This window comes from Acanthaster planci, linkage group LG07, assembly GCF_054643075.1.
Source record: "Acanthaster planci isolate LZ-2023a linkage group LG07, COTS_SCS, whole genome shotgun sequence".
NCBI classification, from domain to species: domain Eukaryota; kingdom Metazoa; phylum Echinodermata; class Asteroidea; order Valvatida; family Acanthasteridae; genus Acanthaster; species Acanthaster planci.
In genome coordinates, this window is record NC_141783.1 from 14,052,427 (window position 1) to 14,078,187 (window position 25,761).

Below are 25,761 nucleotides of genomic sequence, written 5' to 3' on the forward strand. Positions count from 1 at the left end.
TTGCGTGCGCATTTCCATTGAAGGTCTGTTGCACGCCTGCTTCACGGAGGCCGTGACTGGTACCCGGCTTTAACCCGCGTGCCGTCGATAAAAAAAAATTGCAGCCTCCCGTTTTTGTCGGATCGGGGGCTTCAAACTGACCAATTAACCCCCTATTGGTTACCCCTAAAATGTTCACATTTTGTTCTGCTTTATATTTTGGTTTATAAACATAAATTTGCGACACAACCTGCTATTTTTTTAAGAATAACCTCGGTTAGCGTAGAAGAAGGCTTTGTGTATGCAGGGTTCTTGTACGGGAATATGATCATCAACGATCTCTCTTTGAAGTGTTTAACATGTTTAATTTGTTCCGAGAGTTTTATTGGTTAAAGATGTATAAATACATCATGTTGTAGAGATCTGATTTTTATTAAAATGAAACAGTAACTTATCTTGAAAAGTAAGGAATGAAAAGAGGATTACATTGCGGGCATGATGATCGTGAATAGCAGGCGAGAGCGATGCCACACTGACCGGGAACTTTATGCAGAGGTAGTGTTGGCGCGCGCACGTGCGGTAAGTAGCGATCATGCACAAATCGTGCTGTTGATCGGCCTTTCCTTTTGTTTTTTTCGTAAACTAAACATACAATCAGTAGACTGAATTTGTATTTGGAAGCGACGAGTTGGAGTTTAGAGCAATGGGCAAAGAGCTAGACTGTGTCGAAGTTTTTAAAAATCTCCTAATTCATAATCATACTTTGGGGGGGGAGATGCTCTCTTAAAACCCTCAGCCTCACTTAGGCCAATATCAAACAGCGAGAAACTCTAATTCATATGTAGTTATTTGGAGTCCTCTGTAATAATAAGTGCCTTCCAATATTCTTGTCAATGTTTTTCACCAGTGAAGAAATGTCGCCGAACAGTTTTGCCAGTGGTCTTTAAATTCGTTGGCTTAGGAGGTTGACGTTTATGCTCATGCTGGAGCTCTGCCTGGTTATCGGGCGATGAATCCCCATCAATGTGCAATTTCAAAATACTCAATCTAAAAAAAAAAATGATTTTTCACTTATGAATTCACTCAGGCCCAAGAGATCACTTGCCGTTATTGAACCAGTCTAGTTTACAGAAAAAAAAACTTATCTGTGCCAGCACGTTTTGGAAAAGTTCTCCATCTCTAAAAAGGTATTCGGTATAACTTTTAAAACGGGACAAACAGATATGAGTAAATTGCTCGCAACAGAAATGTGACAAAGCCTTGCTGGATTGAATACCCTCTCTCCTCGAGACGGAACTACCGCGAGTCCCTTGACTAAATCGAATTTTGTGAACATCTTTTGTCTATTTTAAGTCCACCTGTTAACACATAGTACATGCTAAAATGGCCAGGATTTGTTCACATCATAAATTTTAGCTTTCCCGTACTAGCCGTTGTAGACTCGGCTTGCGTGCAGGTAACTAAGCCAACTGTCACCAACGCAGGCCACAGCCTCGCCGGCGGCCCCCGGCCCGATGTTGTGTGTACTCGGCATGGAGCGGAGATCAATGGTACTCGTGGGTGAGAACCACTGTGCCGTTGCGCGTTACGTGCTTTATGTGAGCGTTTTCGAAACGAGTGAAGTCGGTTAGACTTCAGTTTCGCTGGTTGCAGTCAGAACATGAAGTGTCGCTGTGCGTGTACGCAGGTCGGAATCTCGTACGCCGAATAGTTGCGCGCGCACACTGTACGAACTGCACTGGAAAACGGCTGAAAACAGTCCACAACAGTGGCAAGAATTAATGTTACGTCCGACTATATTTTCCCGTTTTTGACTTTGGTGGTGATGAGCCGAATTTCTTATCCCGCCAGCTGTGGAGATAAGGACGCATAGGAGTTAAAGACGTGAAATTGTCTCCTTGGAAAAGGTAGAATTGTTGAAAATTTTAGTTATAATGTTTTTCGCCAATTTTTGCCTTCCATTTCCTGGACTCCCTCCGTAACGTACGTAGTGCGGCAGTCCACCTGGGATACGTTTGCTTGTACACGTATATGTCAGTGTATGAACATTTTACAACGGTGTTACGTCTGGGTGTGCGCACGTATTTATGCGTGTGTACACGTACATGTACATTGTAAGCGTGTAGCGTTGTGCAGGCGTGGCATGCTAATGTGGACCTCTGACAAAACAAGTCCACGTATGTAGGGTGCGATGGCGTTGTGTGGACTCGCACACGCGTCCACACACTGCTTTCCCCTGTCTGAAAAACAGTTTCAGAGGCATTTTGGGGTCAAGGTTATCCGTAGCAAAATGAAGAGGAACTTTCCACGATCAAAAATCCAGCTCGATGGAGTTATCCTCGTTGGAGAGAAAGGAGCATTTTCCTCGGGTTCCCTTATTAAGGAGAACAAAGGAATGTCCACACTTTGTATGTAAAACAGGTCTGTGTGTCTTCACCCATAAAGTAAGACATTGTGCTGCAAATCTGATTGACACTTGTGCTGTTGCACCCAGTTTAAACATTACCTCCAACATAAAGTGCAAGATTTGTATTTAATGATAATTTGTATAGTGGCTTTTTTGTGTCTCAGGAGAACTTGGACCATTTTTGCCATGTCTGCTGGATCTTAGGACACAGCTGGTGACGGTTCTGTTTAAAACAGTTAGACCTAGGGGGCAAGTGGAGACTCGACCAAACCTGTCGAGGCTGCTGGGTTAGCTCAAAATAGGCCTAAATGAAAATGACTGGAGACCATGTCCACTTAAAGATCTGCCAACCTTGCCGTACTCCTTCCTGAGGTCAGAAGCCTTCAGTTCATTTAAATTTTTAATCTAGCGTATTGTGTGGTAATGCCTGACCTCAGGAAGGAGTTTCCAAAACTTAGTCTTTATGTTACAATCATACGTAAAACCAAGACTTGTATAAATTTATGTAATGCCACTAGGAAACTTAACTGTCACTCCAAGGATCTTTTCATAACTCAACAAATAAACCAGATAACAGCCCAGTGGGTCTGTTTTTGTGTCTGGACATCAGCCCTGCTGCTCCCTGACCTTGGCATAAACATCCCACCCAGTTGATCAGACACTTGGCAATCAACTTTATCTAGTTTGGTCCCCTATTTGGATGTACTACATTGGTTCACTCTATTGTCAATATGTGTGCAGTGAAATATTTTGGCTGCAGGGCACTGCGATCTTGTCAGGTGTTGTGATTTGGTCTGTTCACAGCATGCCTTCACTATTTCCAAGCAGGTGTTGAACATACCTGTATGTATTTGGACCTTGTTTGTATTTATAAGGGTCATTCCATGAGGTTGGGGCACAATTTGTGATGGTGTCAATTGTTACATGGGTTCCATAAAAGTGAACAGCTATTTCCCTGCCTGTGGATTCCAAATTGACATTGGTATACATCTTGCAAGGCTGAATACAGAGGTGTGTGTTATTTTTACAGAGTAAATGACCTACTCTACAGGTCATGACAGGTTGTAAAACTTACCCATGTAACAAGGACACCGTCACCCCAACCTCATGGAATGACCCATAACCTATAGAACAAGAAAGTTCTAAACTTTTGGACTCGCCGAGTAAGTAATGATGAATTCATGTTTAATAACTGCAGGTTTAATTGTGCAGAAAGAGAGCAGGGTTTTTGAGGGTTGGGGTAAGGGGGTTGGGGGAGATTGGGGTAAGGGGGTTGGGGAAGATTGGGGTAAGGGGGTTGGGGAAGATTGGGGTAAGGGGGTTGGGGAGATTGGGGTAAGGGGGTTGGGGAAGATTGGGGTAAGGGGGTTGGGGAAGATTGGGGTAAGGGGGTTGGGGAAGATTGGGGTAAGGGGGTTGGGGAAGATTGGGGTAAGGGGGTTGGGGGAGATTGGGGTAAGGGGATTGGGGAAGATTGGGGTAAGGAAGTTGGGGAAGATTGGGGTAAGGGGGTTGGGGAAGATTGGGGTAAGGGGGTTGGGGGAGATTGGGGTAAGGGGGTTGGGGGAGATTGGGGTAAGGGGGTTGGGGAGAGTTGTGAGATGCTGAACATGATGCTACATGATGACAGAAAGATAGTTTTCATGTTAACAGGAACTGTTTTTATAGCCATTCACATTTCCCACCCAATAACATGTCACTGATTGATCTTAATTTCTATCGAATTTATGAAACTCACTTTGAACGATATTTCAAAAACATTAATAGCATCGTTTCAACATACATGTACATCGAGCTAAAGCAGTGAGTTTGTGAGGGAATTATTCATAATTTTGCTTCATTTTCCCATGCTGTTTTTAATCAAGTCCAGCTCCAAGTAAGTATTCATCTCCTTTGTCACAACTGAAGAAAGTTACAACTATTAATTTCTTCCCAAGTTTCCTCCTTTCGCATCTTCTCCCCGTGCTTGCTTTCCAGTCAGCTTCTCTTGCAAAGCCAGTTGCAGAGGTTACCCAATCTCAAAGTGTCTCTAAATGATGTGCTTGCGAGTGCTCTACGTCTTTGTCTCTTGCCTGTCTCTTTTGGTGGCGCTGGTAACCCTGTGGGCCATCCAACATTTCATGTATGTCGGTGATGACCGACTCCAGCAGCTAGGTGTGGTGGCTAGGACAAGGGACAATGCCGGTGTGTTTCAGAGCAAGAAATTAGGGAAATTCATCCGCCTGGAGAAATGGACGAAGGCTACGCTGAGGTGTAGCACCGTCTGTAGCAAGTAGGTGGCTCATTTTTCTTTTCCTTTGTTGGGGGGGACACTGGCCGATCCATTTTGACTGTTTAGGTCAGGGTTTGGGAAATGACTCCTGGGTATTGGCATGATGCTACAAGCATCTGCGAGATGAGGCACTTGATTGTACTCATGAAAATAATTCCACACAAAAGAAGCTAAAAGCTCTGTTGGGGTTGATGTAGACCAAATTTGATCTCACTTCAATAAAAAACTGATCAACTGAGGTAATAAACTTACCAGTTTGCCTCAATAAAACCTTGTAATCTTTGTGTCATCTCTCTTCACTGACCCATTCACAGTTAACAGGTTAACGTATTATTCTGTGTCATTTCTGTAGGCGATCAGGAGGCACCTGCGTCCCTCTTGACTTGGCTGTTTTCGTCTATCGAGATGAAATCCCAGCAAAAGAGCACACCTACAACCGTATGTATCCTGCGGTACGAGTCCCAGCAATGAGAGAAACCAAATTTCTCACCAAAAAACTGAACACTGAGCGGTGCTACATGAAGGATCATTTTCCAGACATGAGGCTGATCGAGCAGCAGAGGCGTTGCGCTGTCGTGGGGAATGGTGGCATCCTCGTCGGCAGCGGATGCGGCGCAGAGATCGACTCCCACGACTTCGTTGTCCGCTCTAACCTGCCACCGTTACAGGGCTATGAAAAAGACGTTGGCAGAACGGCCAACCTGTCAGCATTCAACACCATGACGTTGATGAATTTCACTGCCGGACTAGCTCCCAATGCCACCAATAAAACACTAGACCTTTTGGGGCAATATTTGCGATACCTATCGACTCTGGATGAGACAATATTGTGGTATCTGAAGACTTTGCGGGAGCCGTATGATGAAATGTTTCGTCTAGTCACGCAGTATCTGAAGTCCACCAGCAAACATACAAAGATTCATTATGCATACAGTTGGAAGCCCATACATGTGGAGAAGTAAGTTGTTAGTTTATCAGTTGATACAGTTTGTAGGTTGGTCAGCGAGGTAACTGACTGTTAGTTACAAACTGACGACTATAGACATGTTACCATGGAGAAAGGAAATGAATGGCTTGAAAAAGAAAACTTAACTGATTTCAATGCCATTACCCTGTTGACCAAAGTAAAGAGAAACTGCGTTTAACCTACACTGACACTACCTGAAGTACACAAATGTCATTGTTTTTTTCCCTCTACCAGGGAGTGGGCGTTGAAAGGTACGGGGACACTTGGCTTCGACATTTTCGCCGTGGCTAGGACCTTCTGTGATAACATCACCCTGTATGGCTTCTTCCCGTTCCATGAGGATCAAGATGGAAGAAAAATACCTCATCATTACTATGAAGATGTCGTGGAGTTTTCTTACAATGGAACAGTTCACAACTTCTTACTTGAGTATCAGAAGTTAAAGGAACTGGATGCGAGGGGGGAAGTGCGACTGGTGACAAGAGCTTGCAGTGCATGAACAACATTGGCACGCTTTTGACGCTAACTTCAAGGCATTCTTTCACCTTGCTTTTTATTTGAACTTAACAGGTTTCCACTTTCACCTTGCATATTTCCGTAACACTTGTTTTATAAAATCGTGACACCATACACCACAGTGCTGATACCTTACACAGTCTAAGTATAATAATACCAATGGAAACAGACATCCTGTGCCAAATTTTGAACGAGGTTGTCAGTCTCCATCTGAAAGTGATTTGGGGGAAGTGAAGAACACTGACAGCATGGAAGAATCCTGCACAGATTAATTAGACCGATCCAGTAAGCCCCCGCCCACTGCTCACATGGGCACTTTGCATGTGCTCTTGTCTAGTGCCACACTACATGTTCCAGCCGTGTATCATACACACGCACACGCAAGGGTTAATGGATCAGTCTATTCATCACATTTCTTGCAGCGACAATGTGCCACGTAACTTTGACCCAAAAAAAAAAAAACCACGAGGCAAAATGTCTGTGCCGAATCGTAGGATGGCAAGTTGTTATTCGCTTGTGTTCTAAACTTTGCCAAACTGGAGGCCATCCAGTTGCCATATTTGTTCAAACTGGTGCTATTTGCTCAACTTTTCACTAAAGGATCAATATATTTACGTTTTCAAATGAACAAACAACGTACTGTACCATCACTCATTCCAATATAGGGGTTCAATGCTGGACGAACATCACAACTTGACAAAGATACAACCATATTGTGAGGCACTGTTGAAAGTCTGACAATCCACAAATGAAGACACTCATATGACAAAATCGACCAGTCTCAGCTCCAACCATGCAAAAATTGAACCATGAAGGCAACACACTGATTATTTGTGTGCCAGTCAATGGTCTGGGCCCAAATTACACAGAGCCACCAAAACCCCTGTAAATGTTTGCAGTGAAGGAAAAAAAAAAAACCTAAATCTGCTGCTCCTCTAAACTTCGGCCTACAGAACTTGATGTCTGGCACATTGCCTTTCACTGGCTTTCTGTCTTCCGTTGGGAACAACTTGGCAGCTCTACACACTGGGTCATCTAGTATTTGAGTCTGGTTATTTTTTAAAACTTGCCCAATTAAGCCACAATATAAACAGCAGCATTTATATGTATTCCTTTGTCAAAGAAATGGAAGACCATATTATGCTTATGGTGTGTGACAAAGTGCAGCTTAGTTACCACATTGACATTTGTGCACATTTTCAGCCTATTGGCTGCAGTCGACGCTTTTATACCCAGTGCATCCAAGAAATACAACTGCTTAAATTTGCTTCCAAGAATCATGAGAAAAAACTTGAAATTTGAATTCTACGGTGGTTAATGAAGTTGAATGTAGAAAAAACTGGACAATCTCTCAAAACGCGTGCAAAGTTGACTTGAGTCAAGCTTCTATTGGTTATTAGTTGATGAGTATGGAATCGTACACCCCCAACCAACAGAATCTGTCCCAGCAGTAGTTGGGACTATCCCATCTTGGGTGCTGTAGTTGGGCTGATGCAACTGTGGCACGGTGCTGCTTGTTTATATTATGAGATTTTATTTCTGCTTTTTTTTTCTGCAGAATGACTGATAAATTGTAGCTTATAAGTTTAAAACAGTGTACAGAAATGATTGTCACTGACTTACTTTTGTTCAGAAGAAGATTTCAGCTCTGAACCTAGGAGTGGTAATACGCACAATCATTATACAGAATGCATTTTCTTGCATCGAGCCAGAGTGAAAAACAGTTCCATGGATGAGACCATCTTTTCATAAGCCAATTTTGAATTTTCAAATTGCCAAATATAGAATTTAGACAAATTTGTGACCGCTTCCAGTGTTTTATATACTTGATTATAATGTACCTCAGTAACGTGCTTTGTCAGCTTACTGTCAATATGAATGTCCGAGTTAATAAAAGGGTCTGTGTGCTGGATCACCCATTTTGAGTATTTTGCAGAAGTGAATTCATCGCTCGTCATGAAATGTGAGTGAAATCACCCAAATAGGAAGGGGAGGATATGATTACTTTGCTGGGGTTGTAAAAGGGGCATTGATCTTGATGAAAGGGCACAAAGCACCCTCCAGATTCTGTTACATTACAGTTGTGGAAACAACAATGAAGTATACATAAGCAACACTACTAACCTACATGTCCAGTGTTGCATTTTTTTTGGGGGGGGGAGACAGAGATAAAAAGCGGCGAGGTTTGGTCAGACAATTCTTAGCCCTTCTTAGAAAATACAAAAAAAAAAAGTTTAAAGAAAACTTGGTAATTCTCTACATATTCACGATAACAATTCCGACAATCTGCCGGGAAATTATAATATTCATTACCTGCTACTTAATAGTAGTATTTTTAAAAGCCACTAGCTTCTGTAATGCTACAACGTATTTCTTTTTCCCTGCAGAGGACTGTTGATATCACACACATTATAATATTCAAGTAATCAAACGAGTATAATTGCATCCGTGTACGTGAGAGAAACCAAGAAAAAGACCATTGATGAGATAATGCACTTTCCCAGAACTGTTCGCCCTCTTCCAGCCAAAGCACTGCCCCTCACTCAAGGGGAACACTTGGCGGGGATTAGCAGTGTTGATACAATTTGCTAAACCCAGCACGTTTTGAGGAACATATTTCTTTGAGGGTTATCACAGGACTCAAGTGGAAATTTCTACCATTGAAAGGGAGGCGGTGAAATGACTCCTGCCTTTGTGTTAATATAGCAAGGTGTGTACCCTAGTTTGAATTTAAAAAAATTTGGCAAGAGCCAAATTGCACATTTCACTGGTGTCACTGTTACCTTTTTTCCCTTCTTCATCATCAAAGAGAAGAAACTAATACTTTCAGGTTGCTCTGCGCATTTCCAGAATATCTGGGACTATCAACCAACTCTCATAAATAAGACAAAAGGTTGGAATTACCACAAATGTGCAAGTCGTGAAAGCCTTTGCAAACGTGCTTAAAACCACCTGTTTTTACTGCGTTGAAACTGTTTTTTTAGGGGGTATGGAAATTTTTGAAGCAAATGTAGTCTACTTGGCCATATTTTCCTGTGGTAAAATACACTGGAAATATGATCACAAAAGTTTGGTAGCTAATACATGTAATGTTCTAACTGTGTACAGCAACATGGCCACCTACATGCTTGAGATAGAGCACACAGCAATGTAACAGAATACAACATGGCAACTACGGGTCTCGATAAATTGTAGGTATTGGGAAACCATACTAAGTATAGAAAACCTTTTTGTTTGGCTGGCAATTGCAGACCATGGCGGAATTAACAGAGGGTTGGGAATAATAAATGCTAATGCATATTTTTACGTACCAAAGCTTGAGTGGCAAGCACAAATAGAAGAAAGGTCTGTGTGTTACTGAGTACGGCACCTATGGGCGGTAAATATGGAATAGGCATATAGTTGGCATTGAGAACCACACTAATATTAAACAGTAACCAGCCCCTGGGTGGCCTCTTCTATGCTAGAGGTGAAGAATTTCAGTTGCACTGACTTGTTGGTACTTTGGAACAAGCTGGTATAACTGTCCATCAAACGTCATTCGTACTCTAAGATGCGCTTGTGGTAAAACAGTAAATACCTGAAATGACAGGGACACAAATGATAGCAGCAGCTTATCTGCAAGTAATATAATGTTATTATCTATACTACAACTGGCACTTTGGATGCAGTGAAACAAATATAAGGTAAAGTGCCTTGCCTATGGACACTTGCAGTGTGTCCCCTGATGGGACTCGAACTTCCGCTCAGACTTCAGCCTCAATTATGGACTCAAAGCAAAATGTTCCCTCAACAGCGACAAAAGAGACACGACAGAAACCGGAATGAAACTGCCACTTATTCTCAGCACCAACGATTGGATGCCGTGTATTTGTGCACATCCAGATGAAATCTGGTCATGCATACTTTTATGCACAGATGAGATGTGCCATGCACTAAAGGCTCTTGTGCGTACGCACCACGGCATTATCTATGTACATTATTGTACAACTGCTACCTAGAGTCAATGGAAACACAAGCCAGACCCTGTAATCGTCCAGCCAGAATAATCTGATTCTGATGGGGCTGTGGTACTTTCCTCGCCTTCCATCTCGTTGACCCAAGTTCGAATCCCACCTAGGCCGACTGGGCTTTCAGTCCCTGCCTGAATTCATGGGTTTCCCTGCCGTATCAATCTAGAATTGTCATCCCATCTCTGAAACTGAACATTTCTACATTGTCTTCTCCCTGGGCTACAGGGCCCGTGTACATTTGAGCAACCCTTGGTTCATTACCAGGAGAAAACAATTAAAATGGAATAAATAAATAGATACATTTAACGGAACAGTCCATCATTTGCAATTATCCAAAAGGTACCTGACCAAAATATTGTTGAAAAGCATATTTGGTTTAAAGTTACAGCACTAAAATCCCTGTGAAATTATTCTTCTAGCAAGCTGTCATTTTGAAGAAAACAATGAACGAAGGCCATTTCCAAAGATGCAACAAAAGACGTACATTTTGAAAATTACCATTAGAAGTGCGCGCAAGCTTTCACACGACATAAATGTGTGTGTGGTTACTATAATTTGTCAGTTTAGTGACATCATGTAGCTACATTCAAATGAATGTGAGAACATGTCCCAGACACCAAATTCAGGCACAATTCAAAACGTGATGCAGAAAACTCAATCCGAAATCAAAATCCTACAATACTGTTTTTCTCGGAATAAACAGAACTCACCGAGCTGCACCTTCACCAAGTTTGTTCTTTAGACACCCTTCTTTAGATTTTGGGTTATTTTGTTACTTCAGACAAACAACAATGCAAAAAAGAAAAATGATGGACTGCACCTTTTTATTGGCTAAGCTGTGCAAAAAAAGGATTTCATAAGTTTGATCTCTAACTCTTGTAATCCTTACTCACCCTTCACTATGTAGTACATCTTGCACGCTGGATTTGGTAATCAGGGCATCATCACATTTGAACCACTGGTCCTTGTGCTGTCGGACAAAACATGTGTAGTGACCCGTCTCAATCGTACCGTGGTGGTTGACGACGGCAAACAGCGAGTATCTGGTGGGAGACCCAAAAAGAGAAGAGAGGATCAGCAGATTTTTTTTTTTCAGGAAGGTCTGACAATCCAGCGATCCATCGACAGTCACTAATCATCCCCGTAAATGTTAAAAGGACAAGGACAACTGGAGACCGTGAAGAGAGAAACAGGAGAATGGCTGTGTCCAAACGTTATGGCTGTGGCTCCAAATAGCACAGGCACTTATGGAAGACAATGGTCTAGTGGCTTGAGCCACTTCTCAAAGACATGAATGCACTGGCGGTAGACGCAGGGGACCAGTGCCCCCCACTGTTTCAAGCCCACCCCTTTTTTGCAGGTCCTATGATTGGATGGGGGTTAATGGATTGACCTATTTATGGCTGATGCCTGACGGTCTAGCGACTGCCCCCCCCGACTTTGAAAATCATACCGCTGTTGCATGTATGTTACTTCCAGCAGTAACTAATGATTCAGATATGGCCTGTGTTATAATGGCCAGATACAATGCAGGAAACACGGATGGTAAAAGGGGTATTTCAGATTGACCTATCATAAAGACAATACGTAAAAAAAATCACAAAGATTAAAAATCCATCCATAGAACACAGACGGAAAAAAAAAAAGAACGACAATAAACAGGAGGGGAGTATGTGTAAAATATGTTTGCAGTTTTGATGCTCAAATAATTTTGTCAGAGCACGTGTGGTTGGTCGACTCACTTGTTCTCTGAGGTAGATAGTAAGGTACTGGAGTGTGACTGGTTCTTAATGCCGTTGGCTCGCCGATGTGAGGAGACGTATGGCGTCATGTCCAGCTCATGGGGAAAGGCGATAAAGGTGGAAATCTTCTTTCGGAATCGGTTGGAGTGTTCAAATCTCTGTAAATGAACAGATCGGCAGAAAATGCCACTTTATGCATATATAGCATGAGTTCAATCGTTTCACTTTTAAACAAAAAATAAGAGCACATTCCTTGTAAATTTCTGCAATGACTAAAGTACCCTCTTTCTTCTTAGTTTCTTTAATTCTTAACTTGAAAATTTGAGATTTATGAAAAGCTGTCACATAATGAAAATGTTAATTTCGGAAAACATGGCTTTTAACTCTGGTGTTTCAAATGGATTCATTTCAAACTTTAATATCTATAATCTTTTCTTACGAGTTCAGTTTCACCTTACTAACCTTAAATAGGAACATGTTCCAACACGAGTACCAAGTTATAATGCAGCCTTGTAGCAAAGCATGATTACTATTAATTGTGCTGCTTCAGATATAAGTTGGCCAGTACCTTAAGATGGAAGCATGCTACAAGAGGAAGCTTTTTCATGGTGAGCTGTTTGGTGGACTCTTGGTAACTATGGCAACGGCTACATTTGATCTTTGAGTTGGTGCCTAGATGTTCTGGTCTTGTGAACCTGTGGGTACAAAAGAGAAAATCTATTTGGACTGAAGCAATATCCAATTTAGATAAAGGAAACTGTTGAAAGCTACTCAATTATAGTCAGCATTGGGACAATTCACGCTTATTTGGCGTGCATTTAAATAACACATACCAACTCTACGATTTTGGTCACTGATGTTCTGTTTGATTTAGGGAGCAGTTCTATCAAGAAAAATGGTACTTTTGCATACAAACACTGTACATGAAGGTTTAAAGGCCCCTCAAAGGAAATCTTGAAAAGTGTAGTACGGAAAAGTGCCTACTCTTAACACATGCTGAGAAAAAGACCGGCGGCGGTGTGTGTGTCCAAATCTGGCTTTTGCCTCTGTCTTTTGCATTGTCAGTGGCAGATTTGGGAGAGGGGGGCACACCGGGTGAGCATGCAACCCCCCCCACTAACTGCCTCCATGACAATGAATCTTAAATGATTCCATTTTAAATGATCTGTGGCTCCACAGTGTATGCTCGCATCTGACCCTCCAAGTTTACATCCCCCCTTTCTGAAATCCGTGGGTCCACCCTTGTTTGTGGTTCAATTAGACCACTGCGAAAAGACCCTTCAACTGAATGCAGCCCCATGCAAACTCACCGTAGCATCGGAATATCTGACATGAAGCTAGCGTTTGAGTAGTTCCACTTCGTCGGCAGACAATAAATGTTTGAAACTAATTCTCAAGTTCGAGGCAAAGCCAAAGACACAGATGGAGCGTTCTAAACAAGAATCGAAACGTTCTGAGTGTTCAGATCCTTCCTTGGAGAAAAGACACACTACCTTCTCAGACAGTCATCTAGTGAGGTAGGGACATCCTCAAAACCCGTCGGAGACAACAGACCAGAGTCTCCATTATTGACACTACCGCTACTAGTACTGGAACCTGCGAAAGGCAGAGGAACAAAAAGTCAAATCAAAAGCTCTGGATGTTACTGATTCAAATCTTACCGCAGAGCAATATGAGGCCTATTGGCAGGTACTGTTGCACTGCGTCTTAGATACTGAGTTTTAATGGGCCATTCTCTTATTGCCTACAGTCCGTATGGGCAACCAAAGTTTGTACCAATGACCCATTGGTTGGCGAAAGGTTTGGACTCAGCCAAATCGACAAATAAATCTCTGGTGCCTACTCACCTGAGGAGTTGCTGTCGACTGAGAGGTCAGCATTAGGAATCGGGGCAGAGGATGAAGAAGATGACGAATGACTACCTGAGGGACCCAGATCCAAGGAGATGTCCCAGAAGGGGTCGACAGTGGTCGATACACCCCTGTCACAACAATCAGAACGATGGCATCTTATGCTGAAAGAGCCTGCTCACAAATTTGTCAACGGCGACGGTGATGCGCTCGTGGAAATCACAAGCATCCCCGTTTTGACTTTAAACGAAATTTTTCATCCAAAACCAGAAACAGCTATAAAAAGACTAATCAAACCGACACCCTTTTATCAAAGTGCTTGTGCTTACTCCAAATTTCCTGTTTGTGGGGATTCTGGGGATGGGGGGGGTGGTTGGGGGAGAGAATGAACACTAACTTGCACGACTGGCAGGTTACGTCTGACTGCAGCCCTCCCGTGAAGATTTGGTCAATGATGCAGTTGCAAGGATGAGGATTGTTGCCAGAGACACCATTGTGGCCTAAAAATAAACACAAGGATACAAGAAGGAAATACCAATGGACCTTTCCCATGAAATGTGCAAATTAGACAGGCGCATGCGTGCTACTACCACTGGATGGCAAGCGCAGCCGTCATCACCGTCGGCAGTGTAGGAGAGCTGCTCCAACCATAGCCTGGCGCGATGAAGGTCAATAAAACCGTATCATGGCCTTTGTCCGATATTTCAGCACGTCTTTCTTGAAACTCGAAAGTTTTTCGGTACCCCGAGATTGGAAAGTAACAATTCCTTGCCTTTAAGTTTGGCACTCATGCCAAACTATACCAGAGCAGAAACGGTGTGTATATGCTCATGGTTGAGCGCGCATAGGAATCTGTATTGTTATGTCATAGATTTAAGCAACTTTGCCGACCAGTGGTAGTAATGCGCATGCCTCAGCTTTATTTACACATTTCATTTTTGCAACACCAAAAATCTACGTCTGTAGCAGCCTCATCATCTTTCCATGAGCCATTTCCAACAGGGCATGTTTAAAAATAAAGCACATCAGGGGTCATTCGGGAACAGCAGTACACGAACACAATTGTCTCTCCTACCTGTGTGGCCATACACTGAATCCCCAAAGTACAGAATTGGCCCATTGCCAAATATTACGGCCAGACTCTGGGCTTGCTGATGTGAGTAACTTCACCGTACATCAATTAAATCATTTATGGAATCGTGATTCCGTCAGAAAAGCGTTCAGATCCTCCTTGTGTGAATGTTATGGGTGGAATTTTTAAAAAGCAATGATAAAAAAATATTACCTCTTGCATCAAATGGATGATTTGTCTCTAAAAATGCCAACCACGAGAACACTGTGATCATTTTTAAATAGAATTTTGAAAAGGCATTGTTTCCCTCAAAACGGCATACGCAAGCAAAGCCAACTTTCAGCTCCGTTTATTGGATTTCATTACACACATGTACAGTGCAGTCCCACCTTTGCAATGCCTATGAAGTACATCTAGTGCAGCAATGAAGAACTCGTGTGCATCCTGCTGCTCATAACCTGCTAAGTGTCTTGCGTGAGTCCACACAAGATGAAGGAGACGGTATGGAATGTGCACTGAACGTAACCCTGAGTAGAACTGTCAGCACAAACGTAAAGAAGAAAAAAAAAGAATTTAACGGGTTAGTAAGCAATATGCCATCAACATTTCTAATCTGAACACGGGACTTCTTGCTCAGCACAACTGCACTGCGTCAACTTACACTGCACAAGTTACTTCTGTACCCTCCTAAATTAGACTTTAGCCAAGGTGATCGTGGCGATGATTTCAATGCATACAAGAAAAATGCAAAGACTAGTGGGTTTTGTTCACAGCTAGCTGCAAATGCTCTTACTAATTTGTTTGCCTGAGGACTCATGCTGAATAATTCAACATTGGAAATGATGTACAGCAGGGCCAACAGTTTATATACACCTGGTAGAACAAAAACACTTCTCAAATTTCACAACTTTACTCATTCCTACCACCTGGGTCTCTACTTAATGTACATAGTGTATGCGTCAAATAAAAACACCCAGAGATGTATATACGATTCATATTTATATTTACAAAAAAAAAAATCTAAATTTTACGTACCCAAACCCTTATATTGAATGCCACTTTCTGTATTTTTGGTCACATCTCATAGTCAATGTGGACCACTTTCTGAAGTGTTTTTGAACCACAATAAGTTGGAAGATTTAATTTTTTCACAAAATGATTTTTCAGAGATATTAATAGTCTAAACCATAATAAACGTCTCAAAAGTATTTTCACTTGAAGTACACACTATGAACATAAAGTTCAGACACATTTTGTCTGACCTCGTAAAGAAAAAGTTGGCCAAACTATTTCAAGCAGCGAAAAATTTAGGACAACTGTTTTTCTACCAAGTGTATGAAACCTTTTTGCCCCGACTGTATGCAAATTTCTTTTCGCTGACCACTCAGAGTGGCCGGCTGCCCTCTCTAAGAATACTAATTATCCACACAAATGTCATAGGTCCAGCATGCCCCCATTGAGTATATCCACCATCTTGCTCAAAACAAGACTGTGTCTGTTGATTTTTTTTGCTAACACAATCAGTATCAGAAACTCAAGAGAAACATAAGCCCCCAACAAATGAGTTGGTAAAGGCAGTCATTACACTGGCTGTCAATTGTACTGCATGCTAGTCTTTGCTCAAGTGCAATTTGTGTCGTACATAGACTTAAAAAGTCATTTTAATACTGTAGCAACTGCCTTGACTAAAGGCTATTAATTTGATAGATAAAGGATTCTAAACTGTAGAATGTAAGTGAATGCACAGGCTGAAAGTTACAATCATTTGAATCATTTGAAAGAACTTGGAAGTGAGCATGGAATTCTTGCTGTCTGCTTTGTATGTCTGCTAATGAGGGCGCTATTCAGATCAGCAGGACAGCTTTCAGTACACATGATGGCTGAAATGATAGTTCACAACCAACAAACATCACATATCTTTCTGAAAGCAGAAAACTGTCAGCTCAATAAGAAATCAACAGACCCAGCCCTGAAGGTCTTTTTTGCTCATTAGGAGAAGCCACATATCCCACCGATTATTACAAAACAGATTCTGCATACGTTTCTCTCGCTACATTGTAGATACTAGAAAACAGGCACAAATGCCTGACACAGAAAAACAAAATCAGGTCACCAAGGCAAGGCTCCACTGTTACTGTGAAATATACACAGCATATGTGTAAGTTGCGTTGAGGAAATGGGGGAAATAACATTTGTTAAAAAACAAAACGGTTCCCAATGCAAAGCATTGAGATGTTCAGGAGAAGTCTTCCATTTGAGAATAAATTGGCTATAAAGGTTAAAGCGGATATGACTGTACTGCTTAAAAACAGTCAATTCCTGGTAGTCTCTAAAGCAAAACCACAATTTATCTTCTATCTGAACAAAAATATACAGCATTCCTGGAAATCTCAGATATGGAAGGAGAACCATCAGTCTATGTTTTGTTTACCTATTTTTGTTTTTTAAAACAGTAAATGTAATTTCTACTTTGAACAAATTAAGCACAAAACCTGTGGAATAGTAAGAGACATCTATAATGTAGTTTGGGGTGTGGCGAGTACTGAGTCATACCCAGTTAACGCATCAGTAAGTCTACCAAATTATCCATCTTGAGGAAAAGACAGAAATATACTTAGACAGATGGGAAATTTAACCTGCAGGAATTTCTGCACTCAGTTCATGTGCATTTCTGCTAACAATGTAAGCAGCTGCCGAGTGTAACATGCTTGGCTATACAGAGTCAGTCTCACTTGCCAAAAAGTCCATATTAAGAGCAATGCAGCTTGGATTCTTCGAATGATTAAAATATTTACCACCCCCCCAAAAGGAACAGTACCTGCACCTTATGACCTATTTAAACTAAAAGAGCTCTCAAAAGCCTACAGGTAAATGCTTATGCACTGAAGTTAATACTGCTCATGTAACCATTAGAACTGAATAGATATTTTGAGAAATGTGATAATTTTTCTGACAATAGCTCTATGCACGGTAATTGTCAAGAATCATCCACTATTAATCCTTTGACAAAAACTCTCCATCTGGAAAAAGTGAATATATGACACACATCAGCATCTTTGAGCGTAACCAAGGGAGAACCCCCACCCCACCCCGGTTGTCAATTTGTTTTTCTTACTTTCTGGAAAAATGAAGATACTATATGCATCTAATCTTAAACTATTAGCTCCGATATAGAGCATTATAAGTCCAGCGTAAATTAAAAAAAAAAATCCTGGGTCCCCCAAGAATAGATATTCACACAATTGCTTCAGTTTAACCTTTCTGTCAAACTAATTTCATCACATTTTCATACAATTTTACAGGTTAGAAGTCATAATATAAGAATACTAAATTTTAAACAAAGTAAAAAAGAATTGAAAACAGATGATCTGATTGGAGCAAGATTCAAAATTCAAAACAGGCAACAACAATCATAATTTTGACTTCATTGACACCAGCATAACCTTTGATAAAAAGGTACTTAGTCGATCTCAAATTTCACCTTGAAACCCCCCCCATCTGGAAAGATCAGGAAGTGATAAGAAGTTCACAGGCAGGCATTTGACAAACATGTGACTTTTTTGGTGGTGGCTGGTATTCCATTCCCTTTCATATAAAGAAATGACCCATAAAAACTGAACATTGAGAAGTGAACAATGTCTGTTTCTCTCTTTATCAAAGTTATGCCCGAGTTGGATTACACCACGCAGGCTTCAAGTGAAAAGTAAAAGACTGATAGATGACTCCACCACCGTGTACCAGTTCAGGTGAACTCTAAATGTCTGGGCTGAAGTTAACAAATATTTCAAGGTCTTGCTTACCCAAAAGGCACAAGTGCTTTCTGCTAAAGGGGAGTTGGCAGCAACACAAGCAGTGACACCCAAAAATGCTAAGCAAGTTTGTGACCCTTGACTTTCAGTGGGAGTATGAGGAAGTCAGATTCACGACATAGTCAGTTAGAAGACACCGATACAAGATTTTGCCATAGAGTACCGAAGTGAATACGTCACACGCATAATTAGTGTGTAAAAGACATTAGCACGAGAACCAGCGCGTGAACCAACACGGGCGCGTACTCCATTCGTTTGCACTGCACTTTCTGGTTCACAGTGACGTCACACTTCGGAACTCTATTCTCAGTCTTAACAAGTCTGATCAAGTTCAGATTTGTCTGAGAGCTGAGTTTGTACTGAAAGTACATGTATACCAGTATAACAAGCTGCGTACATCCACTTGAAGAGTTTTCTCCATATCATCCAAGCTCCCCCCCAAAAAAGCCACTACCACCCCAACGACAAACATTAACACATCCAATCAAATATAAATATTAATAAGTCATTTGGATAGACCCTTGACATCCTGTAACTTTCCCTCACTGTGCAGTAACCCACAAATGTACACACTTTAACAAAAACTTGAGGATCCCAAGCCAAATGTCAAGAAACTGGAGCTGAGTAATACAATCCTGAATCATCAATATCAGTTAAAATCGGGTGTTGGAATTTTGGAGGAAGTACGTTGGTCATGATCAAGTTTAAAATACTCTGTGAAAAAACCCATACATGTACTGTATACATGTGCCTTGTGCAAGAGTGCTAGAGGTTTCAGAGTAAGATTTTTACACTTTTTTGTGGTTGAAGAGTGTGTCTTGTGTTGGTTGAAAACAAGCCAACAAGGGATCATAGCAATTGTGTCCTCTGAGCAAGCAAGACACTTTAGTTGGAAACAATTTTTGCATTTTGGTGAAAACTGGGCGGGGAGGGGTTGACTGTACGTCTGCAAGGACAGAATTGATTGTTGGCAATCATCAATTTTAAGCAAGAGTAAAATTGACATTAAAAAACTAAATCAATCCTTAGGTTACCATAACAATAAAAAGAAATGTGTAACCGCTCCAGTAAAATAAATGTCGGCATTCTTTCTAAAGATTTACTGCATTTCTCTTATGATTAATTTTTAAATGCCCAACTTTAGTGCAGCAGCCGACCTTTATCTTCTGCAACATAATTTAGCAACATCAACGTGAGCCTTGCAGACAAAACCAGCCTGGTTAAAATTACCCACAAATACATTCAGCATTCAGGCTTCAGGGAATCAGAAAAAAAAAAAAACAGCTTGTGATCAAAGTTCCGCAACCCACCTCTTGAAACACTCTAGACATCTCACAGACTAGACACTGGTCGCTGGATGCCATCTGACAATTGTGTTTATCAGCTAGGAAGAAGTCTCGTAGGAGCGGTGTGTGCGTCAATGCCTGCACGATACAGTTCATGAAACAGGTATTGCCTAGGTTGATGAGCCCACGTAAACCTGTGGATATGAAGCAAAATGCAGTTGCAACTTGGCTGATGCACAGACTTGTTGGTTGCTTGAAGTGGTGGATATCAACGCGTGAAATGTAATCACAGGGTCCTCTGATGAAGTTCTCCGAGACAAATTTTTGTGCAAATTTAAACTCGTCTTCAAAGTTAAAAAATTATTTAACATTCTTTTGGGGGTAAATGTATTGAAAATTGCACTTTTTTAAACACTGAAAATAGTCTGTGTCTTTCCAGAAAACAGAGGGCGCTGTTGCTGCAATGGCAATTAGGGAAGACACTGCTCAGTTCATAGGCTTTTCTATTAAACATTGAAGAACCCAAAATTTGGTCATTGAAAATATTTCTCAGAAAAGGTCACTCACTGGCTTAATGTACTTACACAGCAACGACTCACCGATGAAATGGAAATTTAGAATGTCAAAATGTCCAGAATTCAAGCATTTTTTTGCAAACAAATGAATACAACATTTAGCTTTTCTTCCTGGAATGACATCACAGTTTTGCAAATGAATATGGTAGTTCTCATAAGCATAAAAACTACAATGACACAAGTAAACTTTTCAAAACAGAAAAAACAATTGAAAATAAGGTAAACTGATTTTAGGTTACTGCATTAAGGTGCATTTATAAGCTATGTAGTTACAAAAAACTGCATAAGCCCTTTAATTAATATTGGCAGACACATTTCATATGGCCAGACCACATTTCATTGTGGTCTGACAGGTCTAGGTAGATGTACCAGTACATGTACATGTAGGCTACCTTAAAAGGAAACTAATCTAAAAATCAAGCTTAGACTCTCACCTATCGTCGAATTGGCCGTGATTTTCCTACGCTGGGGATTCTGTCGTAGTAGTTGGGCTTCAGACGCCGTAACCTCCCAAGACAGAAAAGCGTGCACGCTACAAGGGGTACCTGCAAGATTTTTCCAAAGTCATCAAATATAACTTTCTGGAGGCTGTCTCAATCTGGGAGACTTTTTTTCTCAATGCACTTTTTCTCCTGATAATTTGGAATGTTCTCATAAAGCCACCTGTTCACTGTGGCCAACCGACTCTTGTAATCACTTGCCATCTGTGGCTAGCTTTCCTTCTATGAAATTTACTGTAAACAATGATTTGACACATACATGACCCGTGCAAGGTTTCGCTGAGCGAATGAAAGATTCTAATGTAGCTCCAGGCTGAGGCCTCCAGCACAAGAAAGTGCAAAACAAAACATGTGGCAACTGATAAAGCTCTGTGAAATTTTCAGGAGGCAAATGGAAGGTCTTCCATTTTTCACCTTTGAGGTCTCAATTTCAAGCTTTAAGGAGGACTTTTCTTCGTAAATTTTACACCTCACAGTGAAGCCAAATGATTTCACTTTTAAGAATTTTCAATTTTAAAGACATGGAGTAGATGGAACGACTGACATTCAGCAGTCTGGTAGCATAACCTAAGAGAAATTTCAGATGCCCCTTTTGAAACTGTTAATTGATGTAGAAGTAAATGATTGTGGACACGTGCCAATCTATTTTCCTGTATTGCATGTTTTGATTAGAATAATTAGAGGCAATTCCACAGAAAAATGGACATGGCTTAGGAATGCAAAATTTGGTAAATCATCAGAACTACAGGCACCAAAGCAACATATGATGTGGAATCAAATTAAAAAGGAAACAGACCTTTCATTTATGGGGTATGTCAAGGAGATGTAATGTGGTTAAGGGTTGCTTGGGTGGAAAAAAGCCAGTTTAGTAATTAAACTCATGGAATTTGGGTGACCATTTGGGGCCTTTAACCCTAACCTTCCCCAACCACACAGAATTAAACAGTAGTGAAATTAACTTCCTCTGAGTGTCTCTGACACTGTGGAGTTTTAGAGTCCATCACTACAAGAGGAATAATGCTGGATGGGTAGGTTTTGAAATTAATGTACCAACTAGCTGATGCCTGTTATCAAAATGAAAATCTGCTTCTTGAATACAAGTCTAATAACACACACTGATGAAGCGTCCGAAATGTATGTCCAAGACCATGAACTGCCCAACGAGAGCTCTGAATTTCCTAGACTGCTGTGGCATATCTGGGCAGCCATACTGTACACATAAACAGCTACAACATGCCCCTCTCTCTGCATGAGCCAACATTAGACAGTTTAAAACTGGATTAGGGATAATCCACTTTTCCTTGGAGACCATCCCAGTCTAATTGGATTGAAATACTTGAATAAGGTCGCCTAACTTGCAATGGAAGATCTGATTTTCGGAATTCCAGAGACTACAAACACATTTGAAAGTATTCGCAATTTTCACAGTTCTAAAAAAAGTGAAGCTGTTGTCCAAAATATACACTGGTTCTCCAGAGAATGAGTTTCCCCTTTTGTGCCTAATGCACTTAGGAACAATTATTACCAATCATAAATCTCATGAGAGGTAAACAAATATGCAAGGGAAATCTACAGGAAAATTAAAAAAAATATGTGATGAAATAAAGGGAAATACTCCACACACTGATGCTATTAACGCAAACATGTACCAGGTAATTAGTCCGTTCATTAGGCATTGAATAAGAGAAACCCTACATTACCTACAGTTTACCCACCCCCCCCGGCCCCCAACATATACTTATGGTTTCAAGGAATTGCAGTGAAATTGAATTCTTTTCACAAAAATGATACCCCAAGAATTACGACGATACGTTTAGCACTTTAAAAAGTTTTTTTTTTTTTTTTAAGAATTGTAAAGGAACCTTAGAGGTGAAATCTGAATCATTTGGTGGCCATACGGCACTAAACTTTGGTATGACTTTCCTGGATTCTGCATTCAATTTCCTCTTGTTCTACAGACCCAGCGAGCAGTCAGCCTTGCGCCCAAACTGCTCTGCCCTCCTGGCAGTTACGACTGCCAGGCCCTTGGCAAAAGCCACCCGCCAGATATAGCTCAAGTCAGTTGATGGCCTTCCAGAGCTCTGCTAGTCTGGGAATGACTGCTTCTGATTGCTTGCTTTGGATGGACAGTGATCTCCAATCCTATTGCTTGAACTCCTTAACGTCTTTCCGCAGCCTCTCCTCTGCCCTTCTTCAAAGAGAAACAATCCTTCTCTGATCTTGGTTTGACTTACCTACAAATTTGGCAGCTTTGGTTCTTTCTTCTTTGGCAATGGCCTCAAACTCCAGGTCATAGACATAGTCACCACAGGAATAACAGTAAACAGCACCATAGGTAAGATCAACAGCTTTTAAAGAAAAAACGAAAAAAAGAATGGGTGGTTTGCAAGATCATAATAAAGGACGGGTAACAAAATTGTTATAAGCATATGTCAAAATTTTATTTCAAAATGAAAACAAGACATTGATCACAATATTGGTAGGAAATCTATCTCGTCTGTGAATGTAACTAAGTATTACAAAATTGGAAGCAAAAAACATTGATGAACAAATTTCTCCAACTTCACTAGAATATTAAAATGAGTGTCAATGGATCTTTCGACACTCTGTCAGACAGTTTGTGTGAGAGAATGCCGCAGAGAGAGAGAGAATAAAAATCTATAATTTTAAACTTCATAACTCATAATTCTTTGCTTCAGTCCGGCAATGTTCTTTCCTGTAGATGCTGCACACAGGCTATCCTAGGCATTGTAAGGTGTGCTGTATGCCTACTTTGGAACCTGGGGATTTTGAGACCTGGAAGTCGATTCAATGTCAGTCCTATCTGAAATCTTTGCGTAAATCAATGCCAAAATTTGACTTTTTAAAAATTTTTACCGAGGTTGTGTTTAGTTGCCTTTGCATGGTCGTGTATGTGGCCTGCAGAGTAGCACCCGAAGAAAACGCAGTAGAGACATGAGTGGAGTCTAAGGTCTGATTGCCGACAGACGTGACATAGACATGACTGAGCCTGGGAGCAGAAAAGGAAAAAAAAAGATATATGTAACAGGCAGTTTGACAACACTTAGGTTCTGTGGCTATTAGCAGCCTGTATCATGATATCTTGTGAGCTCTGGAGGCTCAGACTTTGAAAAATTTCAAAGGCCATCTGGGCAGGTCGCAACCCATGACCTTCTGCCTGGTGGGCTGATGCAGACGTCTCAACCATGCTAATGGGCACGACAGAATTCTCTGTACAAGGAGATCAAGATCAACGTGCCCTTGAGCTGGGCAATTTACTGCAACTGCTTCGCTTTGACCAAAGTGAGGAGGCACACCTGCGGACGGGGCGGAGATGGTCACAGTAGGCAATCAATGTTGGCGCAGGTAGAAGGAATGAATGTACAGGTGCGTGGACCTCACAAGTGAGCTCAACAAGGAGATAAAGTTAAACTACAGGCTGCTCTTTGACTGGGGTTACTTTTTAAAAAATGAGATCAACTGACAACTTTCATAACCCTCCTAAATACAGAACAGGACAGACTTTCAAATACTTGGCAGCTGAGAAAGAGAGTGTTTGTGTGTATGGGGAAGGGTTCTTTGAGAACTAAATCTCCTTCATTTTGCCAGACTCGATGCAGGATAGTTTATCTGAATGATCGAAAGAAGACCTCTATAAAAGACAACCTTTTTGGTGGGATTGTTTACGAATGAAAAACCCCTTTGAGTGATCTGGAATCAACTCCAACAAGAAGAGAAAAAGGAAATATTTCAAAACAGGTTTCACCGTTCCAAAACTCAATGCTGTCATAGAAAGTGTCTGGAAAGGATTATGAATAAAATTAAATGAGTATTTCGATCCACAGAAAGTAAATCAATATTTTATCAGCTTTAATTTACAAAAAGTCCATTCTGCATATATTTTCCATTTGAACAGTTAAATTCAAGGTTATCAACTTTGCATTTACTTCTTCATTAACAGTTAGAAAATAAATTGAAAAATGGAAACAGCCTACCACCAAATGACCAATGATATATGCTTTTGAAACAAGGCACTGAGGGAGGAAACTCAACAAAGTCAACTCTTTCAGCACACAGAAACTTCATCCTTGCCATTACAAAAACTGCAAATTTGTGTCCCAAATCTGCAATGAAATCCTTTGTTCCTGTTGCACGCACAATCGAAACAATAACTCGAAATCAAGGTCACCCAACCCCCACACGGAAACACACACTGTGCAATGAAACGAACGTAAGTAGGACATGGACCCTGAAAGTTAAAGGCGAAAGCAAGAATTAATTTTCCGTTTAATATGCCCCTAAACGCATACAAGTTCGAAAATAATGTGTAAAGAATCCTTTGTAATACAGTTTAGGTATACACCAGGATTGACAAGCTCGTGGTCACAGGCGAGACTACTCAGCTGAGGGCTACAGTTAGAGCTTCGCCTCAGCTCAGTGTACCGGACAACAATCCCCCGACGACCCCTACCTTTCTTTTAACTGCTGCTTGAGTGCTACACGACACGAAATAAGACAGAATTAACCGGTACGGTGTCGATCCGTTCACAGCCTTAAAGTTAGCCACGTGCGGGCACCCAGACAGGCTCATGGTGGGCCGTAAACACGCGTTTTTTGCACTCAATATTTCTGGCAATTCTCGGGAATTTCAGCGTTGGGAATGACATTCACGCACGCACTGTACATGTACGTCCGTATAATGTTCAAATGCGGTATGTTCACACACACGGGTACTTTGCAAGTTGCACAGTAGTGATTGTCAACAAATGCATT

The 25,761-nt window shown here is 41.1% G+C and overlaps 2 protein-coding genes across 5 annotated transcripts; one reads left to right on the forward strand and one right to left on the reverse strand.

Annotated features, from left to right (window-relative positions):
- Positions 1-1,634: 1,634 nt before the first annotated feature.
- LOC110980923 (CMP-N-acetylneuraminate-poly-alpha-2,8-sialyltransferase-like) lies at positions 1,635-8,066 on the forward strand. Of its 4 annotated transcripts, none has more exons than XM_022237998.2 (4): positions 1,635-1,886; positions 4,364-4,658; positions 5,011-5,616; positions 5,860-8,066. In XM_022237998.2, exons 2-4 carry the CDS (start codon positions 4,420-4,422, stop codon positions 6,122-6,124), a joined length of 1,110 nt encoding a protein of 369 aa, XP_022093690.2. In that variant the 5' UTR covers positions 1,635-1,886; positions 4,364-4,419; the 3' UTR covers positions 6,125-8,066. The 4 variants fall into 4 exon arrangements, with proteins under 4 accessions (XP_022093690.2, XP_022093689.2, XP_022093691.2 ...); XM_022237997.2 differs by having other exon boundaries at positions 1,636-1,886; positions 4,324-4,658; XM_022237999.2 differs by lacking the exon at positions 1,635-1,886 and adding an exon at positions 1,902-2,423.
- On the reverse strand, positions 6,140-25,727 carry LOC110980921 (ubiquitin carboxyl-terminal hydrolase 22-like). Its single transcript, XM_022237996.2, has 13 exons — positions 25,460-25,727; positions 23,866-23,998; positions 23,223-23,336; positions 20,923-21,033; positions 19,938-20,107; positions 15,208-15,355; positions 14,144-14,246; positions 13,744-13,877; positions 13,390-13,492; positions 12,465-12,591; positions 11,897-12,054; positions 11,048-11,197; positions 6,140-9,721 (listed from the first exon to the last, which is right to left on the reverse strand). The coding sequence occupies exons 1-13, from the start codon at positions 25,577-25,579 to the stop codon at positions 9,679-9,681; spliced, it is 1,614 nt and encodes a 537-aa protein (XP_022093688.1). The 5' UTR covers positions 25,580-25,727; the 3' UTR covers positions 6,140-9,678.
- Between the last annotated feature and the right edge of the window lie 34 nt (positions 25,728-25,761).

What these genes read in the sequence shown, in the direction of transcription:
- LOC110980921 (XM_022237996.2), bottom strand. Translation starts at nt 25,579, where the DNA reads ATGAGCCTGTCTGGGTGCCCGCACGTGGCTAACTTTAAGGCTGTGAAC. An exon ending in CAAAGCTGCCAAATTTGTAG is followed by an intron (nt 21,034 to 23,222) that starts GTAAGTCAAACC and finishes AAAATCTTGCAG; the next exon opens with GTACCCCTTGTAGCGTGCAC. An exon ending in AGTCGACAGCAACTCCTCAG is followed by an intron (nt 13,493 to 13,743) that starts GTGAGTAGGCAC and finishes TGCCTTTCGCAG; the next exon opens with GTTCCAGTACTAGTAGCGGT.
- LOC110980923 (XM_022237998.2), top strand. Translation starts at nt 4,420, where the DNA reads ATGATGTGCTTGCGAGTGCTCTACGTCTTTGTCTCTTGCCTGTCTCTT. An exon ending in TGTAGCACCGTCTGTAGCAA is followed by an intron (nt 4,659 to 5,010) that starts GTAGGTGGCTCA and finishes TCATTTCTGTAG; the next exon opens with GCGATCAGGAGGCACCTGCG. An exon ending in AAGCCCATACATGTGGAGAA is followed by an intron (nt 5,617 to 5,859) that starts GTAAGTTGTTAG and finishes TCCCTCTACCAG; the next exon opens with GGAGTGGGCGTTGAAAGGTA.